Consider the following 15,815-nt stretch of genomic DNA (forward strand, 5'->3'; position numbering starts at 1 on the left):
TTTCTTATAGTAGAAAAAGTAATTTTTCATTGATGTTAGGTGAAAGGAGGGTGTTTTGGTCAAATTAACCTTTAGATTTTGGGGTTTTTGATTTCAAAAAGAGTGTCAAAAAAACATGCAAAAAACATTTTCCAAATGTTGAGCAATTGACTTAAAAATCGTTGCTCGGGGGTTTTCGGGGTCGCTGATTACGAATCCGACGTTAGTTTTTCAAAATTCAAAATGGCGGATCCAATATGGCGGATGACTTTTTGAAAATCTAATATTATTGGCCTGAAAATTGTAACTCGGGGGTTTTCGGGGTCGCTGATTACAAATCCGAGGTCAGTTTTTTAAAATTCAAAATGGCGTATCCAATATGGCGGAATTTTTTTTAAAAATCGTTTGGATTTGCTTGAAACTCTCTACTCGGGGGTTTTCGGGGTCGCTGATTACGAATCTGAGGTCAGTTTTTTAAAATTCAAAATGGCGGATCCACTATGGTGGACTTTTTTTAAAAATCGTTCGAATTAGCTTGAAACTCTTTACTCGGGGGTTTTTGGGGTCGCTGAAAATGAATCCGGAGTCAGATTTCAAAATTCAAAACGGCGGATGCAACATGGCGGACAAATATTTAAAATCACTAAAAACTACTTACTTTAGACGATTATATTAAGTTCTTTCAAAAGTTGTCCGCCATATTGGATCCGCCATTTTGAATTTTTAAAAACTAATGCTTTATTCGTAATCAGCGACCTTGAAAACCCCCGAGTTACAATTTTCAGGCCAATAATATTAGATTTTCAAAAAGTCATCCGCCATATTGGATCCGCCATTTTGAATTTTGAAAAACTAACGTCGGATTCGTAATCAGCGACCCCGAAAACCCCCGAGCAACGATTTTCAAGTCAATTGCTCAACATTTGGAAAATGTTTTTTGCATGTTTTTTTGACACTCTTTTTGAAATCAAAAACCCCAAAATTTAAAGGTTAATTTGACCAAAACACCCTCCTTTCACCTAACATCAATGAAAAATTACTTTTTCTACTATAAGAAAAAGTTTTCAACCATTGAAATTAAAATCCCAAGGGGGCGAAATATAGGCCTTAGGGACCCTCCTTCTTTATTTGATTCAAATAATCGGTTACTTCACATCAAATAATAATTGATATTAAAATATTAAAAATAAAAAGTAATTTTTTTAAAAACCTGACGCAAAAAAGGTTTAAAAAATAAAAAATTGAATCACAAAACCGTATAAAAAACATTATTATTATTATTATTATTATTATTCTAATTACAATTATTATTATATACTTAAGTACGTTAAGAAAATGGATATTTTTATTAGTAAGGCTGCGTCTACAATAGATTAAAAAATATGTAACGATCGTGTAGTGTAGTGTAGTGTAAAGTCGTGACTTAGAATATTGCAAATTAACTGCTGTTAATAAACAAAAACATAATCTCAAATTCAGATTTTTAATATTAATTTAATTATTAATTTTAATCTTCAATATTAAAAATCTGAATTTGAGGTTATGTTTTTGTTTATTAACAGCAGTTAATTTGCAATATTCTAAGTCACGATTTTACACTACACTACACTACACGATCGTTACACATTTTTTAATCTATTGTAGACGCAGCCTAACAAAAAAAACCAATAAATTCAATAGTGTAAATGATTTTATATTGTTTTCTTAGTTTTCTTAAGCGTTTTATATAAGCGCGCTTTTTTCAACCTATAAGAGAGTTGTCGTAGCGCAAGCGCAGTTGCATTTAGGTAGGGTCAATTTTTCTATCCAATAGGCGCAACTATAATTGCATTCATGGTTTGAGTCTTTGAGTTGAGACTTTTAGAGCGCAGTTCTTCCTTTCGAAAGAGAAAAAAAGTTATGTGATGTTATATTCGTTAATAAATATTTTGTGCGATTGATCGGAATTTTGCACTCGCCCATTTTTGTTGATATTATGTCAAGCACATTAGAAAACAAAATTCTCAACTTACAAGAGCGTCTCAGAGCAGAAAATGAATCTCGAGACGGAGATAGGCAATCAAATGAAAATACTTCATGCACTGGCATGCAAAAATCCTCTGTTGTTTCCATTACAAGTCCTGCTCCTAGAAGACCCAGACAACGTAAGTTTTGTCTCAGGCCGATAATTTTTAATTAGGGTTTTTAAAATAAAAATTACACCTTTTCTACTATTTTTTTTTTGTTATAAATATAGGTTATGTCATTCTGCTTTGTTATTTACATACATAAATTTTGGAAGAATTTTAGTATTTAGTGTTGAAAAATTTATCGATTATATTGACTATTATGAAAATGAAACTATATCGTGAAATTGGAAGTAATGTATCGATGTATATAAAAATAACTAATTTTAAAGTGGTGAGGTTATGTTTGTTAAAAGGGTTCACCGCATTTACTGTAGTTAATTTTTTTTAATTTAAACCAATGGGCCAGGAGACCCGGTTTTGTGGACAAAAGACAATTTTAGAAATCGGTAAAACGAATTATATCGTTTTAATCAGTAATAAACAAAAGTAGTTTCTCTGAAAATTTTATAGTCTTAGGACAATTCATTCTCAATCTACACTTGCCTAAAGTTACAAAATCAATTTAGATTTTTATTCCTTCCATTCGAAATCTATGTTCTTTATTTTATCATTATTAAAAAGAATCTAACCTATCTTTTTTTTTCCTTGTACATTTATTCATCGTAAGGAATAAAAATAATAATAGAAATTAATTTATTGTAATTTTGTGAAATACTAAAAATTTTTTTTTTCATAAAATCATGAATTTTTCAATTTTGTAGTACGGGAAGGTTGGAGTAAGGATAGTTAGGTAAGACATTTTTGGATCTAGCAGCTAAAAGTCAATAGGCATCGGAAAAAGAATAGTATCGTTCGAAAACCTGTTTATTTAGCTACAATTTTGTAATACATTATTTTGCTGTGGATTGCAATGCCTTCGAGATATTAGCGGAAAACAAAATTCTTTTTACGAAAAATAATCAAAAAAAGACATTAAATTTGTTTTTTTTTAATTTCATTGGATAAAAGCACCTCAAAACACTTTAAAGCACCACCAAAAAAAATTTTTGGACATAAATAAATATTTAAAACAGTTAATATCTGAAACAGTGTTTTAACGCGAAAGTTGCCTGAAGATTTAAATTAAATCTTTAGTACAGGTTTAGCTTAAAAGTTGCCTGAAAATTTAAATTAAATCTTTGTTAAAGGTTTAACATGAAAGTTGCTTAAAGATTTAAATTAAATCTTTAGTACAAGTTTAGCTTAAAATAAGTTGCCAGAGAATTTAAATTAAATCTTTGTTAAATGTTCAGTACAAAAATTGAAAAAAGGTATAGATATAATTTATTTTAAAACAAATATATTTTTTATTTTGGAAAAATATTTGAAATATAAGCTTTTAAAACAAAAAATTCTAATTTTCGAAAATAATAACAAGAGCATTTGTTTTTTCAGATATTACAAAGGATTCTAAATTTAAGAATAGGCGCGTGTTAACTATTCTTATTAGTCAAATAATTTTTATATCAATAAATATATTTGTGTTCATTTAATTTTGAAGTTCCAATTACTTATTCCATTTCTAAATAGTTATTTATTATAATTGACTGCATAATTTACAATTAATATTTTTTCGATACAATTCCTTTTTTTTTAAAAAAAAAGAAAAGTTATTTCCGCTGAAAATTCAACAAGAAAAAAAAATATATATATAAATTTAACAATTTAATAAACATAAATATAAAAATTTAACAAAATATATAATTTGTAAATAATAAATATATTTTCTTTATTCAATTTTTGTACTGAACATTTAACAAAGATTTAATTTAAATTCTCTGGCAACTTATTTTAAGCTAAACTTGTACTAAAGATTTAATTTAAATCTTCAGGCAACTTTCGCGTTAAACCTTTATCAAAGATTTAATTTAAATTTTCAGGCAACTTTTAAGCTAAACATGTACTAAAGATTTAGTTTACATCTTTAGGCAACTTTCGCGTTAAACGTTTACTCAAATGCGGACATTTACATATTTACTTAACCTGTATTAAGCTTTGCCACTAAAATTTGCCAAAGTGGCACTACAACTTTAATACAGCTTTAGGAAACTTTCGATGCTGTGTGGGCTTTTGGTTAAAACTTCTTTATTAGACCCTAAACTAAAAGAAAAATCCGCTAAAAAAATTCAAAATTTGACCCTTTTTTTTTGAAAATCAAAAAATTTTTTGACTTTTTTTTTTAAGTTCTGTCTTTTTTTTAATTAATTCTTTTTTGGAAGTTAAAAATGTGTATTTTCACCACAAAAAATATTGAGATTTTCTTTTTTTGTTATTTTCGAGATATTAATTAATTAATTAATGTTAATAAAAAATTATAATAATTAAAATTATAATAGTACTGCAACCTCCTCGTGGTAAACCCTAGAAACTATTATTACTATAGGCTAACTGCAGATAAAACAAACAAAAATATAAAGTTTCCTATTATAATCATTATTTAGAATTTTTTAGGGGCCATTCATTAATTACGTAAGGACGATTTTGGCTACGTAATTAATGAATGGCCCCTTACTTTACTTTCGTAATCAGTAACTAAACAAATCGTGAATACAAATTTAAATAAAAATTTAATAATTTTTATAAAATTCGTTCGCCATATTGGATTCTTCATTTTGAATTTTTGAAAACTAATAACAGATTTGTAATCAGTAACCGCAAAAACCCCCGAGTGATGGTTTTAGATCCGATGAATATTTGAAAAATTCGTCCGCCATTTTGAATTTTTGAAAACTAATACCGGATTCGTAATTAGCGATCCCGAAAACCCCCGAGTGACGAGTTTCAAGTGGATCCGATGAATTTTTAATAAACTCGTCCGACATGTTGGATCCGCCATTTTGAATTTTTAAAAATTAATACCGGATTCGTAATCAGCGACCCCAAAAACCCCCGAGTAACAAGTTTCAGGCCATTTGAAATATAAATTGACTTTTGTCCACGAAACCAAGTCTCCTGGTCCACTGTGATGCGGTACAAATTATCACTTTAAATTGTTAGTTTTACAAAGATGTTGCGTTATTTTAATATTTTTGTATAAAAAATGACAAGTAGTTACCTACCATTACGAAAAATTATAATAGGAAATTCCTAATAAGCTTATCATATATTCTCTATCATATTATTTTTACCATTTTTTCGCGATGATAGAAAAATGATAAAAAAAAATTGGGTAATTATGAAGAAAACTGACATGGGAAATTGATAAAAAAAAAATGTAAGAAATTACATAAGAATGCACATGAATTTCTATGTAGAAACATAAATGCAAATTCCCACATCAATTCATACTGAAAATCGTGTCCCAATTTTACATACAGTTTTTTTATGAATTTCCATATGAATTCCTAGAATCAAATTCTTATGGGTTTTTTTAAATAGGATTTTATATAGGATCCCATGTAAGATCTTATATAGGAATTTTCAGTAGGGTTAATTAAAAAATGACAACTATGTAGATACAAAAATTGTATAATTCATTTTGCCATTTAGTTGGAGAAATGGGAACACCAACGCGAATTAGAAGACTGTTGGATTTACCAGTCTTGCAGATGCTGCCACCAAAGATGTATGACAGTGAATTTGAATTAAAACTTCAAGAAATTATGAAAATGAACGGTATTCTAAACATAAATGGCCAAAAATACCAAACAGAAATGAAAGATTTGGAACATTTAGGAGAACTAGGTAATGGAACTTGTGGCCATGTAGTAAGAATGAAACATAAACCAAGTGGTGTAGTAATAGCTGTCAAACAAATGCGTCGTTCTGGTAATGCAGAAGAAAACAAGAGAATAATTATGGATCTCGATGTTGTTTTAAAGTCACATGATTGCCCTTACATCGTGCAGTGTCTCGGTTGTTTTATTACAGAATCCGATGTGTGGATTTGCATGGAACTTATGGCCACATGTTTAGATAAACTTCTTAAAAATGGTAGACAAGCAATTCCAGAAAGCTTTTTGGGAAAAGTAACCGTAGCGGTGAGTTATTTTTATCCGGTAAATAAAGTATTTTAAATCGTTGAACAAATTGGTGGGGTTACTAATGTTAATTTTTTTTTTCTACCTAATAGACCGTGAAGGCATTGTCTTATTTGAAGGAGAAACACGGTGTTATACATAGGGATGTTAAACCTAGTAATATCCTTTTGGACAATGAAGGAGGTGTCAAACTCTGTGATTTTGGAATATCTGGTCGTTTAGTAGATAGCAAAGCAAAAACTAGAAGTGCTGGATGCGCAGCTTATATGGCTGTAAGAATCAATTTTGAAATATATCATTATTTAGACTAAAACTTGAAATAATTACAGAATTTTTAAATGGTCTTTTTAGCCTGAAAGAATAGATCCACCGGATCCCACAAAGCCAGACTACGACATAAGAGCGGATGTATGGAGCTTGGGTATAACTTTAGTAGAATTAGCAACTGGAGTATTTCCCTATCGTGATTGCAAGACTGATTTCGAGGTAAACTTTTATTTCAATATGATTTTGTAAGGGAAAAAATCTTTATTTTTTTAATCAAGTCCAATAGCAGATGATACAATGAATCATTCTCCAAATTACAAGACGTAAAAATTGAATTTTTCTTAAATCAAATATACAAAATTATCAGCAATAATTCAACATACATACTTATTTAGTATGTATGATTTGAGCCATAGTTCTCTTAATTACTGCCGTGTTTTCTAAAAACTTAGGTAACTGCAAAAAAATCGAAAAATGAGTTTTTTTATATCGTTGGAATCGTGGAAAAAAGGTACACCTGTTAATGCAAATTATTTTAAAAAATTGTTAATATTATTAATAATAATTTTTGCATAAATAATTGAAAATACCGGTAACTGCAAAAATTGATGAGTGATAATTTGAGAAACTTAGGTAACTGCTATAAAAACTGGGGTGTCTTTGGGTGTTGTGACGTATTTTGTAGTTCGTGATTTGAAGAACTTAGGTAACTACACAGTGCCTTAGTTTCTCAAAACACGGACATCATTTTTCGAGCCCTCGTCGCATGGAAAACTTAGGTAACTACAGAGTGCTATCAGAGCACTGTAGTTACCTAAGTTTTCCATGCGACGAGGCCTCGAAAAAGGAGGATCGTAATTTGAAGGACCAAGTAACTGCAAAATCTTATACATTTCTTTAAAATTACTATGTTTTTTCTGCAATTAATAATTTATAATAACAATAAATAATAAAATAAAAAACTCCAATACTATATATATATATATATATATATATAATTATACCTAAATAATAATTTATCAATTATTGAAAAATTAAATATTAATTTTAATAAATAACATAAAAGCATTAATAAATTAAAAAAATGAAATTCAGCAATATGTTTATTTCATGATTAATATATAATTAATTTAGTTCAATTATTTAAAAAATTAAAATCGTTTTTAATTATTTAAATAAACGTTAATAAAGCAGCGAACTACATTACCTACAATAATTTGACTTTAATATTGTATAATTAAAATAAATTCAATCATATAGTTTAATATTTGTAAAAAACAATAATTATAATGATAACTTTCGCATCTTATTAAATAATTACACTTTATTATTTATTTTTATTTTATTTTATTTATGTATTTTATTTTATTTTATATTATTATTTAATATATTCTGAGTTAATACAATATTTGACTCTAATATTGTATAATTAAAATAAATTTAACCATAAAATTAAATATTTGTAAAAAACAATAATTATAGTGACAACTTTCGCAGCTTATTAAATAATTATAGTTTATTATTTAATATATTTTTACTATTTTTTGCCAAGAAAGATGAAAATTCTTATATATTCCCTGTAGTTACCTAAGTTTTCTGTGCGACGAAAGGCCTAATACAGGCGATCGTAGCACGAGGGACCAAGTAACTACCAGTTACCTAAGTTTCTCGTGCGACGACCCTCGAATCAGCATACCGGTAACTACATTTATAATAATTTATTGAATGTTTAAACAAATACAACATTTATTTTTACATAATTAAAAAAAATAAATTTAGACGAATCGAAGGAACAAAACGGCATTTAAAAATTTTAATTAGGCTTTGCGGTACATATCAATGAAGTTTAAACAGTTTTTCGCGTTTTTCTCGAAATCTTTCATTCTGCATTTACCTAAGTTTTTAGAAAACACGGCAGTAATTGATAGAGATGATTTATTTTTCAAATAAGGTTAGAGAGTCTTCACGAACTTTCTGTAGGTGCTTTTACGAGAGATTACGAAAATGAGGCTCAGTTCCGCTCTTTTATGTATGTTGAATGATTAATATTGAAATAACTTTTATAGGTATTAAGTAGGGTGGTACAAGATGACCCTCCTTCTCTTCCACCGGACGCTTTATTTTCAAAGGAATTCAGAAATTTTGTTAACTGTTGCCTTACCAAAAATTATAAACATCGGCCAAAGTATCACAAACTTATGGAACATCCTTTTATTAAAAAACATGACTTTACGCTGGAAGGTGAAACGAATGTTATGAATACAACAACAGAGTATCAGTGGTTTAACGGAATTATGGATCAACTTGAACCAAGGTTTGTTAAAATTTAATAAAATTAATTACTATAGGGTCTTTCACATTCCTTGAGGGGGGATCAAGCTGCCTGTGATGAACTGTAAAAAAAAATTCAATTTCTTTATATCAAAACGTGACATTTGGAATGTAGGAGTTTAAAACGTTAAAATGTTTTTATAATGAAACATATTAGAACAAGTTTTTTCCTTTTGTAGAAAACATCTCACTGTAGTTGTTTAATGTTGCATGAATGTAAATAAGAATGTGAAATCACGTGTCTTGTATTTATTTGGATCTGACATTGTGGCATGGCCTACAACAATATAAATAGTTAATTTATTCAATAATTCATTTATAAAAATTTATAAATGGACGTATTTCAATGGTGGATATAAATCCACGATGATAAAATAATTAACAATGACAGCGGAACTACAATTGCAAACAATTGTAAACAGTTATCCAAAACTAGTTACATTTTTCAAAACCGCATGTCTACTCTCTAAATACGAATCAGTGAAAAAGTCACTGGTCTCAAATCAGTCGCTAAATTCTAGCTATTTGAATCAGTGGTTTTCACTGACAGTTAGTGACATTTCACTGGAGAATGGCAATTAATTTAACTGAAAATCAGTGAAATGTTACTGATTCAAATAGCTAGAATTTAGCGACTGATTTGAGACCAGTGACTTTTTCACTGATTCAAATTTAGAGAGTACGAATGTCAGATCTCAATAGCAATAGTGAATATGAAAATAGCAAATAGGGTTTAATATACATTATTCTAAGAAATGATCCGTTTAGTGGTATCCAATTTTAAATTGCAAATATCAATTTATATTTATGGCACTTTATGTATCTTCACTTGTAAAAATATCTAATAGAATTCTTATAGTCTGTGAGTATTTTATTTACTTTTGTTTCTAAATAGATTCTAAACATTTTTATAATTCAATCTGTTTTAGTTAGCTTTCAATGTGTTAAAAAAAACAAATAATTTAAATACGGTTTATGCATATTACATTATAGATTGTTAAGACTGCACCAAATTCTTCTTATAATAAAGCACATTTTTTTCAGGTGAAAAAAATATCAAACTTTAAAAAAAGAATTTAAGACCTAAAGAAAACATACCTTCGGTACAAAATTTTATTCATTTTGTTTAAAATATCGCAACTTCAAAGTGAACAAAAAATTATTAGGTTAATTCGTCAGCTAGTTAATGTTCACAATCCTTTTTAAAGTTAGAATGAAAATCCTGACTTTAAGATTTAAAGAAATAACTCACTCGATATACTCTTATACGATAGAAAATAGAAACACACGCCCAAAGCCTTATAAAAGTTCATTTACTTTTTGCGCAAAAAGAACTGCATTTTAATTGATTTATTATTATTTTGCTAAAATTATTTTACATAAACAAGAAGAAGACTAATAAATTTCTGAAATTTCTAACTTTTACTTTAAACTTCTTTATAGGAGTTTGAATTTTTTTTTTATTTTGGATTTTTGTTACTTTTTTAGCTTAATATTGAAAATTTTACTATAAATTAAATGAAATTTTAACGGTTGAGCTGTGAAAAGTACAAAGTACTAAAAAAAAAAATTTAATCTAGTATATAAGTTAAAAGTAATGGTTAGAAATTACAAAACTTCATTTTACAGCCTTTTTACTGGGCGTCAGATGGCAGAAGCATGCAACCCGAGTCGAAATTTAGAGTCTGTTTAGGATCTAATAGAGTATAGTAAGTTCCTTTTGAATATTTTTAAAACCTTAAAATTCTATCTAGAATTTAATTTTTTAAAAACTATTTGAATGAAAAAATTTAAAATCAATGTAAATAAATTTTTATCAATAATTGCAGAAAAGAAATTTTTTTTTTTTAGAAATGAATCAAAATTTTATACTTATGTGCAGGAACATCTAAATAATAAATTTTTAAATTAATTAAAATTAATAAAGCTTCCATGTATATAAAAATTAATCTATATTTTATGCTACAAAATGCGAGTTCGCGCGTCTTTTACACTATTTCGAAGTAAGTAAATCGATTTCAATAAAACTCAGAATACTTTACATATGAAAAGAAGTAATAAAACATGAAGATAACAAAAGAAGAACAATTCACCATCATTATTCTCATAAAAAGAAATGTTTCTTACAAATATGACCTCTTCTGCCATCTATTAGGATATAGTAGTTATGAGAGGTTTGCCTGTAAATTTGCTGATTTTTTAAATTTCTTATATTTTCTATTTAAAATGCATCTTGATAGGAGTCATTTATCCTAATTGATTTTTAAATTATAAAATTCTAAACATAAATGTTAAAAAAATATATATATATATTTATATTTTGTTACAACACACATGAAATCGCTTTCAAGCATTGCTTGAGAGAAGTTTTAACGAAAAATCTTTTTTTCCCCGCACCTCTACAACAATGAATATTGTCAATATTGATGCATGTTTTGTGAAAGTAGATTTGAAGCTAAATTTTATTTGATTTTGACATGATTTTTGTAAAATATTTATTTACCTAAAACTAAAAAGTGACAATTGAAGTCCAAGGTTAAAAAAATCACGATTTTTCATTAATGTACCCTAGTTTAATTTAAATTGCATTATTTTTTTAGGATACAAGGAGGATTACATCGGCCTACAGGTCATGTCTCTTCAAAAGATACTGTGACTTTTAAAGGAAAAAATGAAACATCAAATTCAAGTAGCATTACCATTGAGTCACAAAATATTAATTGTTTACCTGTTCATCAACGTTCATTTAGCGATAATATAGCTAATTATGTACCTTATAGTCCATATGCTTTACGAAGAAAAGAAAGCAAACCTTTTTCACCTCAAATGATTAGGGACAATGGTGATATTAATCTACAACGTTCATTTTTAACATATCGTCATTTTATGGAACAAAAGAATTTAACTTTCAATAGAACTTCTATTAATAGTCAAAGTAGAGATGATGGAAGATCGTATTCTTCTTACCAAAGTCATACAGAACAACGGGAAAGTAGCGGAGATCTATGGCAAACTGCAAGATCACAGAGTCCTCATGTTAGAGACTATTCACCATGGCGTCGAGAAAATGTTGATCCTCCAGGTGTAATTCCACCTGTTATTGAAAATGGACGTCACACTTCTTATGTACAAAGTCGATTAGAACCAGTGCCTCAGACGCATCTACATTCTCAGGATATTTATGGTAGTCCAATGATTAATCGAAAAAGGTAAGAAATTAAATATTTTAAAAAATTTAATATTTTTTCATATACACCAAAAATTTTTATTGCAGATTTCCTTCTGAAACGCAGTCTCAAAATTTGTATAATTCACATGGTTCTGAATTATTAATGAGACGCTTGGGTCATCAAATGAAACAAGAACCTCCATCTACAATTCCTCAGTTTCCTGTTGGTTCTAAAGAGTCGGCGAAAAAACGTTTGACTTCATATGTAAGACTTCGATTGGGAATCGATCGAGTTCCATCACCAGAACCACCTTCTAGATTAAGTCGAGGGGAATCTCCTCTACCTCTTCGGCGTCATATAATGGAACAACCTTCTCCATCTTTTTCTCGAAGGTCTTTTATTTTTTCTTTATAATACAAAATCTCATCGTTCAGACGAAATCCCCATTTACGAAAAATTGCAAATTTTCAGGTATATTTCATCTTCACCGCCACAACCACCTCCTAGAAGATTATCTGAAAGTTGTTCTGTGCCTGGAAGTCCACAGCATATTAGAGCTTACCTTCGATATACTCCTGAACCTCAAAGAAGGCCACCGCCTTCATAATTTATTAGCAACTTGTACATTGCTCATTGTTAATACCTTGTGAAGCTGATTTTAATTAATTTTTTGTAATAATAACACAGGCCTGCGAGATTTAGTTACAAGAACCTGTGGTACTAATTTTCGTAGGTTTTTTCGCGCTGAACACGAATCTGATGTCCAAAATGGTCCATCACGTCAGGATTTTGAGTAATTTAAGGTCAAATGTCCCAAAAATAGCTATTTTGGCCACTTTTTTGAATTTTTTCTGGGAGAACAAAATTTTTTCTTTAATTATCGAAAGCTCTATCATATGTGACGCTTCACGAGAGAAGGGACCTAACGTGCTTTTGACTTAAGGTTCATTCACTGTGTCATTGCACGGTAAAAGCGAACCTTAAGTCAAAAGCACGTTAGGTCCCTTCTCTCGTGGAGCGTCACATATAGTGCGTATTCTCAGCTTCAAAACCCATTTTTGAAAATTAATTTACGATTATTTTTAAAGAAGTTATAAACATTCAAATTTATAACATTGATTTATTTCTTAAGACCATTAACTCTTAAACGTCTGATTTTTTTTAGAAATGCGATTTTCATCATGCTCTGTATTTAAGAGTATTTGGGGTCGCTGATACCGAATCCGAAGTCGGTTTGTTCAAAATTCAAAATGGCGGACGCTTTTTTTAAAAAAAAAAACTTATCAGATTCACTTGAAACTTGTTTCTCGGGGATTTTCAGGGTCGCTGAATCCGAATTTAATGTCAGTTTGGAAAAATTCAATACGACGAATCAATATGTCGGACAAATTTTAAAAAGAAATTCCAATTTTTTTGAAACTTGGTGTATCTAAGAGTTTTTCTGGTCATTGATTACGAATACTATATTATACTCTAAAAATGTCAAAACTCCAATAACATTTAACTTAATTTATAGACGTATAAAAATTACTTTAACAGTTGAACGCGATGGGCTATCCGCTTTTTCTTGAAAATTAATTTTTTTAAAAACTATAACAGGTATTGATTTGGAATTTTGCAGAAAACTTCCTGAAATAGTAGTGAATAAATATTATAAGAGAAGTTCTTACAGTTTTGAAATTCCCTGCAGACATTTTATCGTCAAAAGTTAGAGAATGTGAATATCGACCTCTTTCAATTTTTAATTAAAAAGAATAAAACGATAATTTTTTTGCCTTTTCTAATGTTTTAATGGCTTTATTAGACCTAATTTAGTATGTATACCAAGTTGTAAACAAATTTATTACTATTTGTGAAAGAAATAATCGTTTACATTTTAAAATTTCATTACATTTGATAAAATTTTTTTGGGCTTTTTGCTTTTATTATCAAAAATATTGGATTTAAAAAAAAATTTCTAAGAGAAAAAAGATATGGTTTTTTATCTTCTATAAAGTAGTGCTTCTGAAAAATCCGAATTTTGAGTTTCAATTTTGAGGTGTTGATTGGCTTCAAAGCGACCGGCCGAGCGTACTGGTTGTTATTGTATCCAGCCCCTCAATTTGTGCTATCCGGCTAAGTCCCTGGATAACGGCTTTGATGCCGTCATGGCAGACCTACGTAGGAAACGTGTTACAATGCAGGGACTCAGAACCCCAGTATCAGCTGTACAAGAATTTAAAAAACTAACCTTAGTTAAATCAATATGAAAATAAAGTCATTTTTTGAGGTTAAAAAAAATCTGATCTGATAGGGTTAAATAGACATCGAATTCGAATTTAGCGACCCTAAATACCCCCGAGTAACAAGTTTCAAGCGAATCTGATGAGTTTTTTTTAAAAAAGCGTCGGCCATTTTGAATTTTGAAAAACCGACTTCGGATTTGTTATCAGCGACCCCAAATACCCTTAAATACAGAGCATGACGAAAATCGCATTTCCAAAAAAATAATCAGACGTTTAAGAGTTAATGGTCTTAAGAAATAAATCAATGTTATAAATTCGAATGTTTATAACTTCTTTAAAAATAATCGTAAATTAATTTTCAAAAATGGGTTTTGAAGCTGAGAATACGCACTATATGATAGAGCTTTCGAAAATGAAAGAAAAAATTCCCAAAAGTGGCCAAAATAGCTATTTTTGGGAGCCTATGTAATCGCTTCTACGAATGTTACATAAAAAAAAATTCGTGAGACGAAAGTTTCTAAATTAATTTTTTTAAATGTTAATAAGTTAAAACTAGCAATACGTTTTTGGAATGATCTAGTAGAAAATGAATTTTAAAAAAAAATATCTATTTTTATCATTAAGTATCTTGTTTCCTATTCTCACTGACATAAGTATGCTAAAATAGAAAGACTGTGAAAAATGAAAGGACTTTGATTTAAATAATAGGTCAGGCTTTGCCAAACTAAGAATAAATTTTTATTTCCCGTTGGACAGCCTAATGCACTTAAATAGACACCTACAATTTTAAATTGTTATCAAATTTTAATTATTATCAGCAGGGGTTATTTTTTTTTTGTTTTACTATACTGCCGTGAAAAACTTAAATACCATGAAAATTCAAATAACTTAAGGGTACAAATTGTTGTTTCTAATGTTAATGAGCCCGTTATTTTAATTTCTTTTTTTTTTGCCAAAAATGTAGAAAATTTTCAGTATAAAAATTAAAGTTACGGTATTTTTGACTGAATATTTACACTGCGGAATAGCCGTCAACTTCGTATAGAAAAATTAGACATAAATAATTTATAAGAATTGAAATTTCTCTAAATGTAAGAAAATTATCTAAAAAAAAAAAAAAATGAAATATAAAGTATACAAATAATTTGGTATGTAATATTTATATTTTGAAAAAGGATAAGAATTGTTAAAAAAGAATTACTAATGATATGAAAATAAATATTGTGACAATATTATAGCTAGGTTATTATATTATAGATGTGTAAAGAAGTCAAATAATTATATAAGTCATAAATATTTATTTAAAATCTCAAAATGCTTGGGTAGAATTTACATAACCTTAAAAAGTATCCTGTCCTTATTTTGGATTCTTGTTCAGCGCTCCAAATGTGTTTAGGGTCGCTGATTACAAATCCTAAGGTCAGACATTCAAAATGGCGGATCCAATATGGCGGTAGAATTGATTTGAATCACTTAGGGGTTAATTTTGGTCGCTCATTACGTTCCTGAAGTTATATTTTCAAAATTCAAAATGGCGGACAACTTTTGCAAAAATGATGAATTTGGCTTGAAACTTGTTACTCGGGGATTTTTAGGGTCGCTAATTACATCGAAAAAATGATTAAAAAAACAAATTTTTTTTAATCATACAGTTAAGAATTAAGTAAATTCTCCTCTTAACGAGTTATTATCTAACAGATAAAAATTTTTTTAAAATAAATCATTAAAATCTAATAGTGAATATTTTTTAAAATA

At 28.6% G+C, this 15,815-nt stretch overlaps 1 protein-coding gene across 2 annotated transcripts; it reads left to right on the forward strand.

The window, feature by feature from the left end:
• Nucleotides 1-1,805: 1,805 nt before the first annotated feature.
• Nucleotides 1,806-12,590, forward strand: LOC127285115 (dual specificity mitogen-activated protein kinase kinase 7-like). Of its 2 annotated transcripts, XR_007843565.1 has the most exons (9): nt 1,806-2,123; nt 5,577-6,067; nt 6,160-6,339; nt 6,419-6,553; nt 8,401-8,648; nt 11,266-11,874; nt 11,940-12,227; nt 12,307-12,498; nt 12,557-12,590. XR_007843565.1 is itself a non-coding variant. In XM_051310937.1 (8 exons), the coding sequence occupies exons 1-8, from the start codon at nt 1,955-1,957 to the stop codon at nt 12,440-12,442; spliced, it is 2,256 nt and encodes a 751-aa protein (XP_051166894.1). In that variant the 5' UTR covers nt 1,806-1,954; the 3' UTR covers nt 12,443-12,590. The 2 variants fall into 2 exon arrangements, 1 of the variants encoding a protein (XP_051166894.1); XM_051310937.1 differs by having other exon boundaries at nt 12,307-12,590.
• The last annotated feature ends 3,225 nt before the right edge of the window (nt 12,591-15,815 follow it).

This window comes from Leptopilina boulardi, unplaced genomic scaffold (assembly GCF_019393585.1).
Source record: "Leptopilina boulardi isolate dan_hultmark-lab unplaced genomic scaffold, ZJU_Lbou_2.1 LbouV2_330, whole genome shotgun sequence".
NCBI classification, from domain to species: Eukaryota; Metazoa; Arthropoda; class Insecta; order Hymenoptera; family Figitidae; genus Leptopilina; species Leptopilina boulardi.

Coding starts and splice junctions, on each gene's coding strand:
- LOC127285115 (XM_051310937.1), top strand. CDS start 1,955: ATGTCAAGCACATTAGAAAACAAAATTCTCAACTTACAAGAGCGTCTC. Junction 8,649..11,265: donor ATGGATCAACTTGAACCAAG/GTTTGTTAAAAT, acceptor TTATTTTTTTAG/GATACAAGGAGGATTACATC. Junction 12,228..12,306: donor TCTCCATCTTTTTCTCGAAG/GTCTTTTATTTT, acceptor GCAAATTTTCAG/GTATATTTCATCTTCACCGC.